The sequence below is a fragment of the Athene noctua genome, chromosome 7, assembly GCF_965140245.1.
Source record: "Athene noctua chromosome 7, bAthNoc1.hap1.1, whole genome shotgun sequence".
Classification (NCBI taxonomy): domain Eukaryota; kingdom Metazoa; phylum Chordata; class Aves; order Strigiformes; family Strigidae; genus Athene; species Athene noctua.
Window position 1 is genome coordinate 43,491,159 of NC_134043.1, and position 15,684 is coordinate 43,506,842.

General features: G+C 53.3%; 1 protein-coding gene across 6 annotated transcripts in view; it reads left to right on the forward strand.

Moving 5' to 3' along the window:
- The first annotated feature begins 580 nt into the window (after window positions 1–580).
- The window catches only part of NRP2 (neuropilin 2), an 89,754-nt gene continuing 74,650 nt past the window's right edge, over window positions 581–15,684 (forward strand). For 5 of the 6 annotated variants that reach the window (XM_074911135.1, XM_074911137.1, XM_074911136.1 and 2 more), the window contains exons 1-2: window positions 581–970; window positions 12,730–12,907. In XM_074911135.1, coding sequence (XP_074767236.1) covers window positions 898–970; window positions 12,730–12,907 — 251 coding nt within the window. In that variant the 5' untranslated portion in view covers window positions 581–897. The remainder of the gene's footprint in view (window positions 971–12,729; window positions 12,908–15,684) is intronic. The other variant, XM_074911141.1, reaches the window with a different exon arrangement.

Here is a 15,684-nt window from a genome sequence, read left to right on the forward strand (position 1 = left end):
AGAGCGTCTCGGAGGAAACCGGCGGGGAGCGCGGGCGGGGAGCGCGGAGCCGTCCCGGCGGGTCCCGCGCTCCCCCGCCGCGGCGGCCCCCGCGCCGCCACGCACCCGGGTGTCGGCAGCGAGGGAGCGCGTCCCGCGGCGGCCCCGGCCGAGGCACGGCGCTGTGGGTCTCGGCCGGCGGCGGCGGCAGCCGGCGAGCGGGGACAATCCTTGTCCTGATGCTCCCCCCTCCGACGGGCTCTGGGTGTCTCCCCTCGCGCGGCCCCGCTCCTCTGCAGCGGTCGCGCCCGGGGGGGTGCCGGCGCTCCGTGGCTCCCGCCCGCGCGGAGGCTCCTCGGGGAAGGGCCCGCCCGCACCCGCGGCAGGACACCGCGCCCCGGCCCCGCCGCCGCGGGACTCCCGCGCGCCCGGCCGCGGGCGGGGCGGGGCGGGGCGGGGCGGTGCGCGGGCGCGGGGCGGCGCGCGGGCGCGGGCGCCCCGAGGGGGCGGTGCGCGGGCGGGGGGGGGGGCGCGGGGGGCGGCGCCGGCGCGCGGCGCTGACAGCCACATGCCGCCCTGCCTGAAAAGGCTGCGAGGCGCCGGCGGGGAGGGAGAGGAGGCGCAGACGGCGCCCCAGCCCGCACCGCCGCCGCGCCCCGGGGGATGCCGAGGCGCCGGCCCCGCGGGCCGCCCTAGGGGAGAGGCGCTCCGCCGGCACCGCCCGCCCCGCAGCCCCGGCCCGGGGGAGGAGGAGGCCGCCGCCGGCCCCCGCTGAGCCCCGCCGGAGCCGCTCGCGAGTGGGGCGCCCACGCGGGCGCGGCGCGCCCGGGGTAGGGAGGCGAAGCCCGGCCCCGCAGCCTCGGGTGTTCTGGGTTTTTGTTTTTGTTTTTTGGTTTTTTAAAAAATTTCTTCCGGAGGATGGATACGTTTCTTCTCGCGTGGGGATTTCTAGGGCTGTGCTTGCCCGGCTCCGGAGGCGCGGCGGAGACAGGTAAGGCGCCTCCCGGGGCGGAGGATGCCCCCGGCCGCGCGTGGACGCGGGAGCCCTCCCCTCCCGCCCAACTTCGGGGTGCCCGGGCGCACGCACAGAGGCTTTGCCCGGCCTCGGGCATCGCGTGGGGAGCAAACGAGGGGTCGGCGGCGCCTCGCAGCCCCTCGCGGTGCGGGTTTCGTGGGGGGGGGGGGGGTGTCGTGCGGGGCGGGGATGGCGCAGCCCCCGCGGCAAGGCGCGCAGCGGGTGTAGCCGCGCAGCTCCTGTCGCCCGGCGTGAAGGGGCGAGGGGACAGAGCCGCACTGGAAAGTTGCGTGCTGGTTCGGGGGGGAAGGACGGGGAAGGGAGAAGAAGCGGTAGGGACCGGCCGCATCCCGGACACCCGCGGCCCCGTGCCCGGTTGCAACCTCGGGAAACTTTAGGTGCGACATGAAAATCATCTGGCAGGGAGCAGGCAGCCGGGAGCCGCGCAGGGCGGCGCAGGGAGCAGGCGAGGCTCAACGGTGGTGGCGGCCCCCGCCCGTCGGAGGCACCCACCGGGCAGCCCCCCGGGAAAGCCCGCCCGCGGTGTGTGCGGGGCTCTGCAACCGCACGGGCGTCCCGGGACCTGGCGCCTCCGTGGCAGGTTTTGGGCCGCGGGGGTGTTTTCCTGGGTTTCGCTTAAGAGCTAGGCTGGGCTGGCAGGAGGCGCTGGGACGGAGCCCCGGTGCTTGCGTTGGCTTCGGCTCGGGCACGGGAGAGGGGCGAGGGCGAGCTGAGGCTGGGCCATGTGCTCCCCGGCCACCGGCTTTGGGTCTGGCTGACGGGGGCAGCAGGGTCCCCACCTGGAGCAGCCACCGGAGGAAAAGGATATGCCTCACCAGCCGTCCGCCGCTCTCCCGGGACTCCTCCTGCGGTCGGCAGCCCCGGAGCTGCCTGGCAGGACGGCGGTGCCAGGCCAGCAGCTGCTGAGCTGGAGGTTTCCCTTCCCGGCAGTCGGGGCCTCGGGACGTGCCTCGGGCGGCCCGTGGGGTCCGGAGCCGGCGGCTGGGCCGGGCGGCGTTAGACGGCGGGGCGCGGAGTGCGGCGGCCGCGCCTGCCCTTCCCCTGCCCCGGGGCGGCGTGGCCACCGGCTCCCCGGGAAAAGGGCGAGGGCAGACTCGGCTGCCTCAGAAAGTCCCTCTTTTTTTCCAGCGGCGAAGCACAGGCGTTCCCGGCAAACACGCTGCGTCTACATTCAGTTGCTGGGTGGCATCACCTCCTTCCTTATGGTTGTAACAGAGAAAAAAAAAAAAATCCCATCTTTTGTTCAAATGGGAAAACAAATGAATAGACACTCGATGGGGTGAAGAGAAAGGGCAAAGTCCTGGGAGGCCCCCGCTAAGTGCAACAGTCTTTCAGATGGTCCCTGTGGCAGAGGCAGTGTGTGCTCTCCTGCCTGAGTATTGTGCGGAGGCACATCGGGCTGTAACCCGAGGCTGCTCCTGAGGATGCCCTGGCCAGCCTGGCTGCGATCCCTGCGGCTGCTGAGCCTGAGTGTGTGCCTGTTCCGTGTGTGTACCCCCTTCTATCCTTGAGTGGGCTCGGGATCAGGACTTCTAGCGGGGAAGGGGTTTGTGAGCCAACCGTGTTCCTGAGGCCATCCAGTCACTGTGAGAAATGTTTATTTGAACGCGGGGTTTTCCCGGCTAAGCAGAGCATCACATGGGGTTGGAGCCAGCAAGGAAGTTGTTTCCCTGCGGCTGACACCAGCGGCTGTTTGCTGAGACGTTGTGGTGGTGCTGCAAACCCCGTCAAATGACTTTATTGCTAGCCCAGCGAGCAAAGGTATGGGGTAACGGGACGTGAACCTTCATCAGGCTACGCTCAGCTCCAGTAAATTAGCCAGCCTAGTAAGAAAAACACGCCAGAGGTAGATGGATTTATGTTTCAGCCTGGTGTATCTGAAAGCCTTACCCCATTATGAAAGTCCCTCTTAAGATTCCCTAAGGGAGGTTAGTAGAGAGGGGAGATGTTTTTAATAGACAATAATATGATAATCCACATGGAAAAAACCCTCGTGCAATATTTCTACAGTAAGAGATAAACAGTGCAGCTGCCAATTTGTATGTAGCCAAGCGAACCCTGAGATAACCGTGGAGGGGAGTGGGTGGGAGACCCTGGAAGATAAATCTGAAGGCTGTCGGACGGCTGTGTGTTTTTCATCTTCCCGTAAAAAGCAATCGAGTAAGAAAGTAACAGATTTGAGTGACCCAAGTACTGAGCCGTTCAGATGATGTTTATGCAGCTTGGAGCAAAGCTCACTCTTAAAGCCTTCCAAATAGTTTCCTTAAAAGCTAGTATTTTTAGTCATGACTTGGGAGATGTAGCAAGGTGGGGAGGGGGACCGAAACAAATTGCTGCCAAGCAGGCACACGGCTGCACACACACACACACACACCCTTGCAAGCCTTGATGAGTGTAATGCTTTTTGCCGGTGGTGCTGTTAACTCGTCTCTTACTGGGAACAAAAGCTTTTTTAGCCTAGGAATCAGACAGTTGTCAGGAGCATCACTGAAAACGACTGATACAAGCTCAGTGGGGGGCTCTGACCTAGGTTAGGATGCTGCATTTTGTTTTCCTAACTTTCCTGCCGCAGAAAAATCATGGTGTGTGGTGTCTGGAGTGACAGGCAGGCATACCGGTCCCAGGGGGCTCTATGGAGGCGCTTCTCGTCTCCCTGCCCTGCTCCTTCTCCCCCACGCCCCCAGCACTCTTCCCTGTATTTACTCTGAGTTTGGTACCTCGCGCGTGGCTTAGAAGGTTAAAATGAGAAAGCAACCCACTCTGCTGAGCCGGAGCAGGCAGCGCTCCCTGTCCCAGCAGCATGCTGCTCCACGCAGGCGGGTGTGTTGACGTCCTAGCAGAAACCTCCAGTGCCACTGGGCTCCAGGACATGGTGGCCTTGTATCTCAGATAGCCTGAGAGGAGAAAGCATCCTTCATGGGGTTTAGGAAGCTGTCAGGTTCAGATAAGGCTGGGATCCTATCCTGTGGGACCCCCAGTTGTATTAATAAGGAAAAATTAATTTTTAAGCACTGGGATTGCTGCCAAATTATATGACCTCTGACAGACCAGCTGTGCTAGGAAAATAAATTGTCTATATCTGAGACCCGTGATCCTATCTGAAATCGAAATAGAAAAAGTCGGCATTTAGCCACGATGGTGGGGGCAGATTGCAGCAGCCTGAGAGCAAACTGGAAGCCGCTAAACTTGCTCTCCATTGTGCGGTGAAGTCACCGCCACCGCGTCCTCATGGGGTCTCGGGAATACAGTCGTCTAATCCGGGAAGTGTGGAGAGCTGATGTGCCTGCGCACACCCAAGCTGGGGCTGACGGTGTCGGCACGGAGGTGGGGGCACAAGCGGGGTGTGAACGTTTCCATCTCTACCCTCACTCTCTAACAGCCCTTTGACACATTTCTAATTATAATACACACACAGACAAAGAGGTAGCTGGGCTATTTTCGAAATCCCTGTCTACACCCTGGTGGAAACCGCAATACTAGCAACAACATAAATCAGGGCTGTTGCTAGCAGTGTTGCACACGGCTTAGCGCTACAGTAGCATGGTTTTAATCATACTCAGAATCAAAGGGTCAGCCTTCTCCCTGCCTGAGCCAAATCGCAATCTCAGAAGGCCAGATCCTGAGCCAGGCTTGATGCCTGTGCAGTGAAAAGACACAAGCGCAGACAGGGAGGAGAGGTTTGTCAGCACGAGGTCGGCAGGCACAGGGCCAAACACTCGAAATCACAACTCCGATCTGTAACCCTTTCTATGTGCCAGTGGTGTCCATGGAACACAAGGCGGAGACAACTAGGGTAACACTGGGGGGCCGGGGCCCCAACAGCAGCCTTGGTGAGGCAGCCTCTTTCCAACACATTTGGAAGAGGGGTGCAAGCAGTGAGTCGGCATGCAGAATAGCCTAATGTATTACTTGTAGGGATGGATGGCTGCAGAGACTTTCTGTCTGAATGCTTCTCCCCCTCTCTTCATACTTGATGAGTCAAAGAAAATGGGCTCTAGAGATGAAGTGCTGGGCTCTGGGTCTTTGAAACCTGCCCTAATTTATCCATGTGCATTTGAGACAAAGGCAAGACATCTGCCCCAGCTGTTCTGGTGAGTCACCCCTCGCTGTGAAGTGCTGTCTGTGTGGGGCTAGAATGCCTGCTTTTCTCTACGTCCCTCCTAGAAAGATGGTGAAGCCAAAAGGACACTTTCCTCTCGTTCTACTTATGTTTTGTTGAAAGGCTCCTTTGGACCCTGTTTTTTAGGGGATGCCTGTGGGAAGAAGAGGGAGGAAAACTCCAACCCCTTGTGCATGTAGACATGTATACACACACTATCTCCCTGGTTCCTCCTCTCTCTTCACAAGCACACAAATCTCTACCTTTTCTCTTATGCACAGAACCCCTCTGGTCCCCCCCACCTTGCTGCCTGACACCCATACGATCCTGTATCTTTCTCTTGTGTGCCCAAAGACCCTCGGCTGACTCCTGCTTTCCTCTCTGTCAGTTTGACCACTGAATATGTGCTCAGCAGGAAACAATGTGTTTAAGACACTCGCCAGAATGTGTAATAACTTCAGCGCTAATAGTGAGGTTCAGCAGTAGCTGGCTTTGAGCAAGCCATCGTAAAGGCTGAAGCCGCTACTGCTCGGCTGTGTGCAAGGAGGAAGCTGCAGCGGGGCTTCTGCCCAGGTGGCTTGGGAGGTGCTGCGTCCCGTCCCGTCCCATCCATGGGGCTGCCTGCTGCCAGGGCGCTGGCTGTTGCTCCGCAGCTCCAGCAGGGCCCCTGGGAGGGAGGGCTGAGCCAAGGGCGTTGTGCGATTCAGAGAGGCTCTGCCAGTTGCTTTGGGAAGAGGCAGGAATAAACTGCCATTGCCCGGTGGGGAAAGGCAGGATTCAGTTTCAGAATGGACCCTGACAGATGGGCTCAGAAGGTGTGAGGAGGCTGGGAGGGTGCAGGGGGGAGATGAAGGACGAGACAGGCTTTTTTGTCTTCCTGGAATTGTCATAACAATACTAATTAGTATTTCAGAGGCACTGAACACCTTTCATCAAGCCTGAAGCTCTATAGAGAGGAATCCTAGGTGAATCCTCTCTTTCTTCAATGTGTGGAATTAGCAGTGTCTCTTGCTTTTCCTCCATGGCCCTCAAATTACCCTCTTACTGATAACATTCATGGTGATGGCTCAGCAAATTGTTTCATCCTCTTATTATTTCCTAGTGTAGCCTATAGGTAGGGTGGCAAGCTGCCATGCAGGAAGCCTCCGCTTTATTTCTGCCTCTGCTCTGAGCCTTCAGTCTTCCCCAACTCTCCGTTTCCCTGCCTGCGATACCAGGGAGATTTCCTCAGAAACTGCCTGATCTGCAGCCTGAAGGTCTCCTGAAGCTGCCACCTATTCCTGGGAGATGGCAGTGTGTTTCCATGAGACTTCAAACCCTTGGGAGCCTAACACAGAGGCAGGATAAACAGGCACGATTCTTGCAAGTTCAATATGCAATTATCACCCTCCCGTGCACGTGCATGCACACCCTCACCCACTCTCTCGAATGATTACCAGAGTAGCCAGGACTTGTAATTTCAGACCCGCCGATTACATTTTCAGGCAAGCTGGGAGAATTGTGTGCACGTGTATCTATATAAAGGCTAACGTTGTTAAGCTGGTTGCCCAACTGGAATTGCAATTGCCTGTGATATGACAAATAACAAAGTGGAGGTGGCACCATGTAAAACCGGGACATAAAATCTCATCAAAGGCGGTCTGGGGTTTGGAGTGAGGTGGGACATCCACCAAAACTACAAAGTGGCAACATTTAAAGGTCAAGGCTGCCACTAACTCAAGTGGTACAAAGTGATGCCAGCCCCTGGAAGGCGGCTATCCAGAACTACAGGGGTGGAAATCAGCTGAACTCCAGTGATTTCAAAGCAAATTAGCTGGATTTGCATGAAGGATTTGGCCCTCTCATTTTCCACAGTGGAGCTTGAGTAGGTCTCTATTTCAGGCTTCCACTTAATTCTTCTGTGGATTAACGTGGCAAAGAAAGTGCAGGTATCAGAAATCTCCAAACCTCCGTCACCCTCTTCCTCCCTCCAACACTCCCTTCTTATTTCAAAATAATTTTAAATGATCTGTTTTTGCAACGGCTCACAGTTAAAATGTTCCATTTGCTGAGCTTTCCGGCGTTCCCCTCTCACTGCTGTCCAGCGCTATAAAGTGAATATATTGCATCCCTCCCCGGTTGCCTTAGGAAGTGGTCAAACGGCTGCATTCCTCAACTGATGGATTGGCGCGTTCCTTTCTTGCCTGAGCCCAGACAGTGTTTTTATGAGCCTGTCTCGTGACAGGCTTGAGACACTTTGAATCAAACAATATCCTAGTTCGGATCACAAAAGCAGTCTTTAAGTTCTGCTTTGCTGCGACTCTACTTATAATTGAAATTTTAGTTAAACTGGTAAAGGCACTCAATGAAATGTTCAGGGGACTTTCCCTGGCTGTGTGAAATCCCAAGACGTGGATGTGGGTACTGCTCTGGGATAAAATGTGTCTGTAAGTGCTTTGTGTTGTTTGGGTGTGTTTGTCCATTAATTTGTTCAGGAAGCCTTTGAAGCTTTATCTCGCAATCCAAAGCAAACACATTTCTGCTAAAATGATCTATGCTACTGGGGATAAAGTACCTAATCTTATTAGCTTCCTCTGCACTATGTCTCTCTCCACGGCCAGTGGCTAAGCTGTATCATTTAAATCCAAGAGTTTGCATTTGTGTTCCTGCCTGATGAGAAAGTTGTGCCGTACGGTTTGGGGTGAGAGCCCCTGCTAAATTAGTCATGCCCAGACTCTCCCCCAGGGCCAAAGCGTGGGGAATGAGGTAGGATGAACATTAATGGTAGTGAATCCTCAGTAGAAGAGATCTGTTTGTCCCCTTCATATGGACCTTGAAAAACTTTGCTTCTTGAAGAGCTCTTTGACTCTAACGGGACTGAAACAGGGGGTTTGCTGCATAAGGGCTCATGCCAAGTTCAGCAGCTCTGAGAGCGGTAGGTTGTGTGTGCCAGGACCGGTATTTTGCTGTGCCCCATCAGAGGATGGGCAGGGCAAATCTCTATACAGAGCTGAATCTTGGGATGTAGAAATTTTCTGCAGTCGTTGGATGGGAGTGTGGAGCTGGGCTATGAGGGCCTCGTGCAAGGAAGAGAAATAAGTGATGAGGCTAGGCGGTGCATCCCTCTGCTGTGGAACTCCCAGGATCTCTCTCCCTTGCTCCTTTGCTGCCCTTGAAGGCTTCTTTTTCTGACCAGCACAGACAGAGATGATGCTGCTGCTTGCTTCTAAGGCAACAAAGAATGCCTTAAATGTTGTGGGCAGCCCTGAATTACATCCCTAAAGTAAACTGAACCCAGTAGATCAAAACACGTGATAGTTTTCTGCTGGATGCTACAGGCTCTGAGAGGCTGTAGTATATGTATTTGTTGTGAAACGGGCCTCTCTGGTGATGATTATTTTTGTTACAGGCAGAGTTGGCTTTAGTTTCTGTGTTGAAGGTCCAACAATAACAGTGAGCTCTGCTCTCCTGGGGTGAGGGAAATCCAGAGGGGTTTAATCGGCAGGAAATTCAAGTAGGAGAACACTCCGCTCCCGGCCTAAGGTTTCAGTGTGCGCTGATGAGCTGCAGAGTTGAAAAACCCTAAGTGTGGGTGGAGGTTCCTGAGGCCTGACTATTATTTTTGGGTCCCCTGAGTGATGATTGCTTGTTGCAGCCTGGGGGAGGCAAGGGGAAACTTCAACAGCCTGGATGTCTCTAGCAGGTCAGGGCAGGGAAGGAGCGGTCTGCCCCTCACAAAGGGTGAAGAGCTCAGTTGCTGATACCCATCTCTGTGGGAGACTTTGGAGTTGCCCACTGTATGTTGCAGCGTTGCAGGAGCCTGCCCTTGTGAGCTTCTCCAGGTCTTCCTTTCCTGTCCCTATGGCTTGGTGGTTGTCCTCTGGTGTAGTTCTGCTGCTGGAGTGGTCTTGCAAGGAGAGGGTTGCTGTGATAATGTAAGTCATGTGGTGGGCCTTAATGAAGAAGGGGATCTAGGGGTTTTCCATCCTGAACACAGCCTGTTCCGACACTGCCGGGGAGTGCTAGCCTCCATTGAGCAGCCCGGCTCCTCTCCCATGGCCTCACTATCGGCACCGTGCTCCACTGGCCCCTCCACCATGTGGGCAGGGGTCCCAGCAGTTTGCTTTCAATGCCTGCATTTTGCTTACTGAGCAATGGGATGTCCCATGCACCTGGCAGACTTGGCTTATACTTCCAAATTTAATTTTAATTTATTAAGTGAATTCGGGGGTGGCAGAAGCTGCCAGAGCCCATTAGCTGTGGAGTACGTCTTGCTTCCAAAGCATACAGCCTGGGCAATAGCCATGCCACTCACCTTTTTTCTATTTTTTTATTTTTGCGTGGATTCAATGCATCAGTTTGAAAGAACACATTTATGTAGACGCTTGACCCTCTGCTGTGTACAAAACAGACCATTTTATACAGAAAGCCAGTGGTTGGCATGTCTGCCCGTCAGTGAGCACAGTGATATTTTTGTTGTTGTTCTTGAAGGTGTTTATCTGCTAGATACCAGTGAATCAAAAGAGAAAAAGCCCAACAGAACAATTACAAAGATGCTATTTTGTTTCTTCAGATAACTCTAAGAAGCCCTGGTTTTCCTGGTATGCTATTGCCCACCACGTGGCCTGGTGCTGTGTGTGGACAAGGCAGCACTGTGCTGAGGTAGCCCCCTTTATTTCTCTGAACCTTCTTGGGGAGCCATGAATGAGAGGGCAAAATCTGTTCCTCAGACACATGGGTAAGCTTTCCTGCAGATGGAAGGCTTTCCCTGCTGCAGAAAGATGGTGAAATTTTCCTGGTGCTCCTCTCCGCTTGCCTGCTTGCCCCATTTTGCTGCAGAGACTGCAGTCGCAGAGCTGGGCTCCAGCCCCTTACTCTGGCTGTCCCCACTGGCACCAGAAGTTTAACTTGGGCACCAAGGTGACCTGAAATTAGGATCAAGCCCAGGGATTTCCTTAGCTTGGTCCTGCTGACCTTCAGTGGCCTCGCAGGGCAAGGGAGAAGTTTTAAGATCAGGGTAAACGGGGGTTTCTGCTTCTGAGTTCATTTGTCAGAGAAGAGCTGGTGCAATCTGGACCCTGACACCCCTGTTCACGTTGCAGTTCCCCTTCAACTGGTCGAGTTGCAACGGCTCACAGAGTATTCATAGTATCCAGCGTGAGTAAGGGGCTAGCAACTTCTGAGTGGTGGGTGATGTTGGTGGTATCAGCCTAGCGGGTAGCATGTGTGTGAAAGCTGGAGAGACGGGGACGGGATGATGAGGTGTGGAAGGATTGACTGTATTTTCATTGCTTCAAGACTTTGCCCTTTCCAAGAAAAATAATCTGCAGCTTGAATATTTCTCTTTGCTGGAGGGGGTGGACATGTGTGCAAACGAGGTGTGGATTTTTATGAGAAGGTGTGAAAGTGCGTACATGAGTGAAGTGTGAATTACACGTCTATTTGTACATTGATGTCAACAAGTCCATGAATTTCTTCCTTCCACGTGAATGTCTCTTTCTCTTTCTCTCCCCCCAAACCCACATAGACACGTGTGTGGGCAAATATGTCTTGCTGAGAGAAGAGATTTGTGCAGGAACGTAGGTTTGTAAATGTTTGTATGTTGAGCAAGCTCTTCAGTGGAACAAAACCAGATGTTTTTTGGTATTCTCAGCTCTTCCGTGGCAGTGTTGCGATTTTTCCCCTTGTATTTTTCAGGGTACTTACTCAGGATTATTTTAAGAAAAAAGGCAGGGCTGCAGAGCTGCCTTTGGGTGTGTGAGAAGAAAGTTATTTTGAAGAATGCATGTGTTAGAGGGCATGAAAAACATGGGGGAAACTTAGACGGTGTTTTTTAATGGTGAAAGAAGCCACGCTCCCCCTCGAAGGGCCCTCCTGCTGCCCTTATTCCCACTCAGGCAGCGTGCAGGCAGTGTGCAGGCAGCAGGTTGTTTATTCAAAGTGCTTTATTCCAGGATACTGCTGAAGGGTCCTGCCTCGGTCCTGTTGCTTGCGTTGGCTGGGATGTCCCCACCGAGAGCGCGCAGACTTGTGACAGCTTGTCAGGGAACACTTCTGAGGCCTGGCAGGCCCCATAGCGGAGGGACAGAGCGAGACCCGCAGTGTGGGGTTGAGGCCACAGGAGTCTGCGCTGCTTTGCTTCTCCCGGGTGGTCCCAGGGTTTTGCAGTGGGCGCTGCTGCGGGAGGGACAGGAACAGCCCTCATCTCTCGGCCCACAGAGCTGATGGGGGTGTGGGATGTCTGGTTACTCTCCTACACAAAGAGTCGTGCTCCTGTGCCTCAGCTCCCCCGTGGGCACGGGATGTGCCTCAGGCCCCATCACAAGGTGTGCACATGTGGGCACTGGGAAAGCCCACCCGCGCTAACCTGTGGCCCTCCAGGGCTGTGGGAGACTGTGGGGACAACCCACAGAGGTTTGCATCCCATGTGGTACCTCATTGCTTATTGTCAGGGAGGGGAAAGCCTTTCCCCAACAGGGGATTGAGGTCACTGTGTAAGCCTGCCAGCCTGCCCTGTAGAGGGGCTTGAGATTTTGCTGGGTATTGCCTGTTTTGCTGGGTGTGAAGAGGCAACGCTGTCTTCTGGGGGCAGCTGGGGCAGCCTGTGGGGTTGTGGCACTGGGATGGGGTGGTGGTGGGGTGGGGGAGCTGTGAGAGGCATGTGGTAGGGGCCCCATGGAGAAAGGGACTTTGTTGGGATTTGTAGTGCCTTATCAGTTGACCCTGTGATGCCGATTTTCCTCCCAGCAAGTAATGCAATAATAAATTTGATTTTCAATGTTCATGAGATTAAATGTGTTTTTTGAAGATGAAATCACCCTCAAGGGCTTGTTCTAACCCAGAGCTGAGAGTGCTTCCTCCACTCACCATGCAGCCGTTGCCAGTCATTTGTGGGCTAGCCCCACAGAACCGCCACTGCTGATGATTCGCATCTGCAATTCCAATGGCTGGGTTAGCTTGAAAGGTTTTGGGAGGTCGGAGGCCAATCTGCCGAGATGAGGTCGTGGGGGCAAGCAGGGTTGGGGAGGGAGAGCACAGCAAGTGGAGAAGGGCCAACGTGGGGCTACAGGCCAGGGCCAGGAGGGCCAGATGTTGTCCTCAGCTCTGCTGCTGCCCATGCGGGTGGGTCTGGGCTTGTCATCAGCCCTGCCATACCTCAGTTTCCTTCCTTGGGAACAGCAAAGCTTTCTGCACTCCCGTGGCGGTATCCCATTTGTATCATCCAAATCTTGGTGTCTCCCGGGGCAGCTGTGGGAGACTGCCACAGAGCAGCTTGCAAAGGAGGCAAAAGAAGGGATAAAATGAGGCAGCTCCAGATGATCTGATATCAATCTGTCTCTTACTTTATGGCTCTATAATTGCCTTGGCAAGAGCATTTGTTTCTCTTTTCTGGTCTGTGTGAAATGTGGTATGTAAGTGTGGCAAGAGTTGGAGGGGAAGAGGAGTAGGTTTCTTGTGTAGAATAACTGCCCTTGCCTAGAGATTAATATGAAATATTAGACTACCAAATGGATGACAACAGCCTGGAGAATGGCCTTTATCAGACCACCCCCAGCAGCGGCCCAGAGGGACCGGCTGCCTGCAGCCGATGCCCCGAGCCCATTTCAATACCTTGTTCCTTTCTGTGTCTCTGCAGCTCAGCCGTGCGGGGGCCGCCTGAACTCCAAGGACGCTGGGTACATCACCTCCCCGGGGTACCCCAATGACTACCCCTCCCACCAGAACTGCGAGTGGGTCATCTATGCCCCTGAATCCAACCAGAAGATTATCCTCAACTTCAACCCTCACTTTGAAATCGAAAAGCACGACTGCAAGTAAGAGCCTTCCTCTTTCTCTCTAGTACATAGTGACTTCCTCTTCCCACTTTTGCCTAGCTGTATGGGCCTCATGCTTCCTTGTGCATGAGAACAAGCTTCATCCAGAGCCCCCATAGCACTTCATCTCATTGCCTTTCAGGGGCAAGTGTGCTTCTACCAATTGGGTGGTTATAAGATGCTGCTTTGGACACATAGAATGAGCCTACTCTGCATTGAGTGGTGGTTCTTAACTCAGCCTGGTGTCACTGAAAGCAAGAGCTAACTGGTTTTCAACCTGAATTTGACTTTGTTTAAAAGGCAGCTTGTTTTTCTCAGTGTTGAAGTGGCCTCACTGTCCTTTCAAACCATGCTATGAAAGCAGAGCAATTTCCTGGCGTGTAACTAAGCAGAGGTATGGCATAGAGAGCCCTAGGGCTGGAGACCAAGGCTGGGGCCTTGGCAGTCTGAGGTGTTTGGGCTGGATCTGACTTTCCACAGTGCTTATTCTACTTTGTTTGGTAAACTGGGGGGTTAATTTTGTTCACTTTTATTCTTTTTTCTTTTAAGAAGGGACTCAGGACTAGCTGTCCGGGAAAAACAATTAACAACTAGTAAAGAATAATCAATGGCATCAAAGGGCACCATAAAAGGCTGACTTAATAACATGGTCTCAGCAGACATATAAACCTGTGTGTTTAATCTGGAATTCACAGCCAGCTACAGGGGTGCCTGAGCTGTGAAGGAGCTTGGGGTCTCCTAAAATGGACCTGACACAGCAGTCTTGCCAGACACACTGGTCCTGTTGATTAAAAGAGGGTTATATATGGAGAGGGGAACTCTGTTTGCAAAAAGGACAGAGGGACAGGGGAAACATTTATGGGGCTGTAGAATCAGTCCTGTGGAGAACAAAGAATTTAGCATGGGTTTGATGATGTACTGAAGGTTATGAAGTGTAGAGCTGGATTCTCGGCTACCATAAATCAGTGTAGCTCCTCTAACTCTAATGAAGGTGTGCTGATTGATGTCACTGGGGATCCCATCACCCCCTACAGATAAAGCCTGGGCTAATAAGGCTTCGAGCACCATGAACTCTCCCTGAAGTCACTGTTTGTGCAAGGCATTTAGCACTTCGCAGGATGAGGCTTGTGTTTAGAGAGGGGAGAAGGTAGAGAAAAGCTTATCGTGGGCATGGATGAACACAACAAGGCCTTGACAGTGCATGTGAGAATGATGGTTGCTGTCAGGTTTTATTATCGCTTGCACAGGCTGAACTGCATAGCCTTCTCATAGCTAATGCAGTTGCCCCAAATTCACAGTAATAAAAGCTTTGTAGGCCTATAGTTGCAGTCCGCAGAGTATGCGATATGTATGCAGGGCAGTGTTGTGTGCAGGGCAGGGGTTGAGCTATGCAGGAGGGACTCCAGCTTCTGCCTCTCAAAGGTCTCAGGCAAGCAAAGCCAGGTTGAGCAGAGAAGCAAAACCCCCATGGGCACCTGGATTTTCCTCCATGTGTAGGAAGCTGTCAGTTTTAGTTCTGAGCACCTTAGACAACTTTTGCCATGTTTTGATGCCTGTGAGCGAGCAGGGTCTGGTCCCAAGCTGTAGGTGGTGTGTGCTGGAGAGGCTGTGTGAGTGCTGGAGACGTTGTCCCTTTGTTGCTTTCTACTTTACCATAGCAGATCTGAGCATCTGCTACGTGGTCTTGACCTTTCCCTTTCTGGGTGTATGTACATGAGGGAGCCTGTAGTTAAAGCAGAAAGGTTTGAGTTGGAGGGTTTTGGTCCCTCATATGGGACATGAATGGTGGAGGGTTTCTCAGGGTCTCTGATTCAGTACAGCTCCTGCAGCAACATTGCTTTCTAGGTAACCTAACATCAAACCTCTCCTGAAAGTGGAGTTTGCCTGCACCTCTATCCCCTCAGCTGCCACCTGTGTGCAAGTGAAACAGGGTTCATCGACAGTGCACTTGGGCTTCTGCTGGCTACAGGTGTGAGCTGTGAGCCAAGCTGACTTTGGGTGCCTGCTCCCCAGAGCCAGCACTGAAAGGACTGGATTTGAAAGAACTTCATGGACAGTGTTTGATAGGAAGCATAACAAAACAAATGAAAACAGTGCACGATAAACACTGCCTGAAAGAAATTGATAGGAGGGAGATTTTTAACTAATTTTGTGACCTGCCAGAAGATGACAAGTATTAACACTGTGTAATACTTGGGCATTAAGCAGTACTAATAGGTGACCATCAGCTAATAAATCTTATCCAAGTGTCAGAGGCTATTTTATGAAGAAGCAGAGGCCTCAGTGCAGCTGCAGGTGGGAACCTTAACAGGAACAGGAGTTCAGCATCAAAGAAACAGTCTCAGGGCAGAGCCCTTCTTTTGACATCTGGTCGTTAATATAGAGCACATTCGCACAAAGATGACAGGCTCAAAGATGAACCTCATTGTGGCACTCTGTCTCTGGGCAGACAAGGTTCCCCCTACTTGGCTATTGCTACCTGGCAGCTATCGAAGCGGGACCTGGTCTGGTCTGTGCTTCCAGCTGCCAGAGGTAAACACCATAACCCCTTCCACTATTGCTTCTTTCTTCCACGTTTCATTTTACCTTATTAGGCTAAAGTTTCTCTCTCAAAAAGCATAACATTTACATTCCTAAAACCCATTCTAAGGCCTACAAAAATATCTGCAAAACTTTTTAGTTTTACTGTGTCCTTTCTGGCCTTCCTTGTATCTGCTTCAGATTTCCCTCTGGGACGGGAGGCATTTCCTCCTGTGTTTTGTACAGTGCCTGGCACC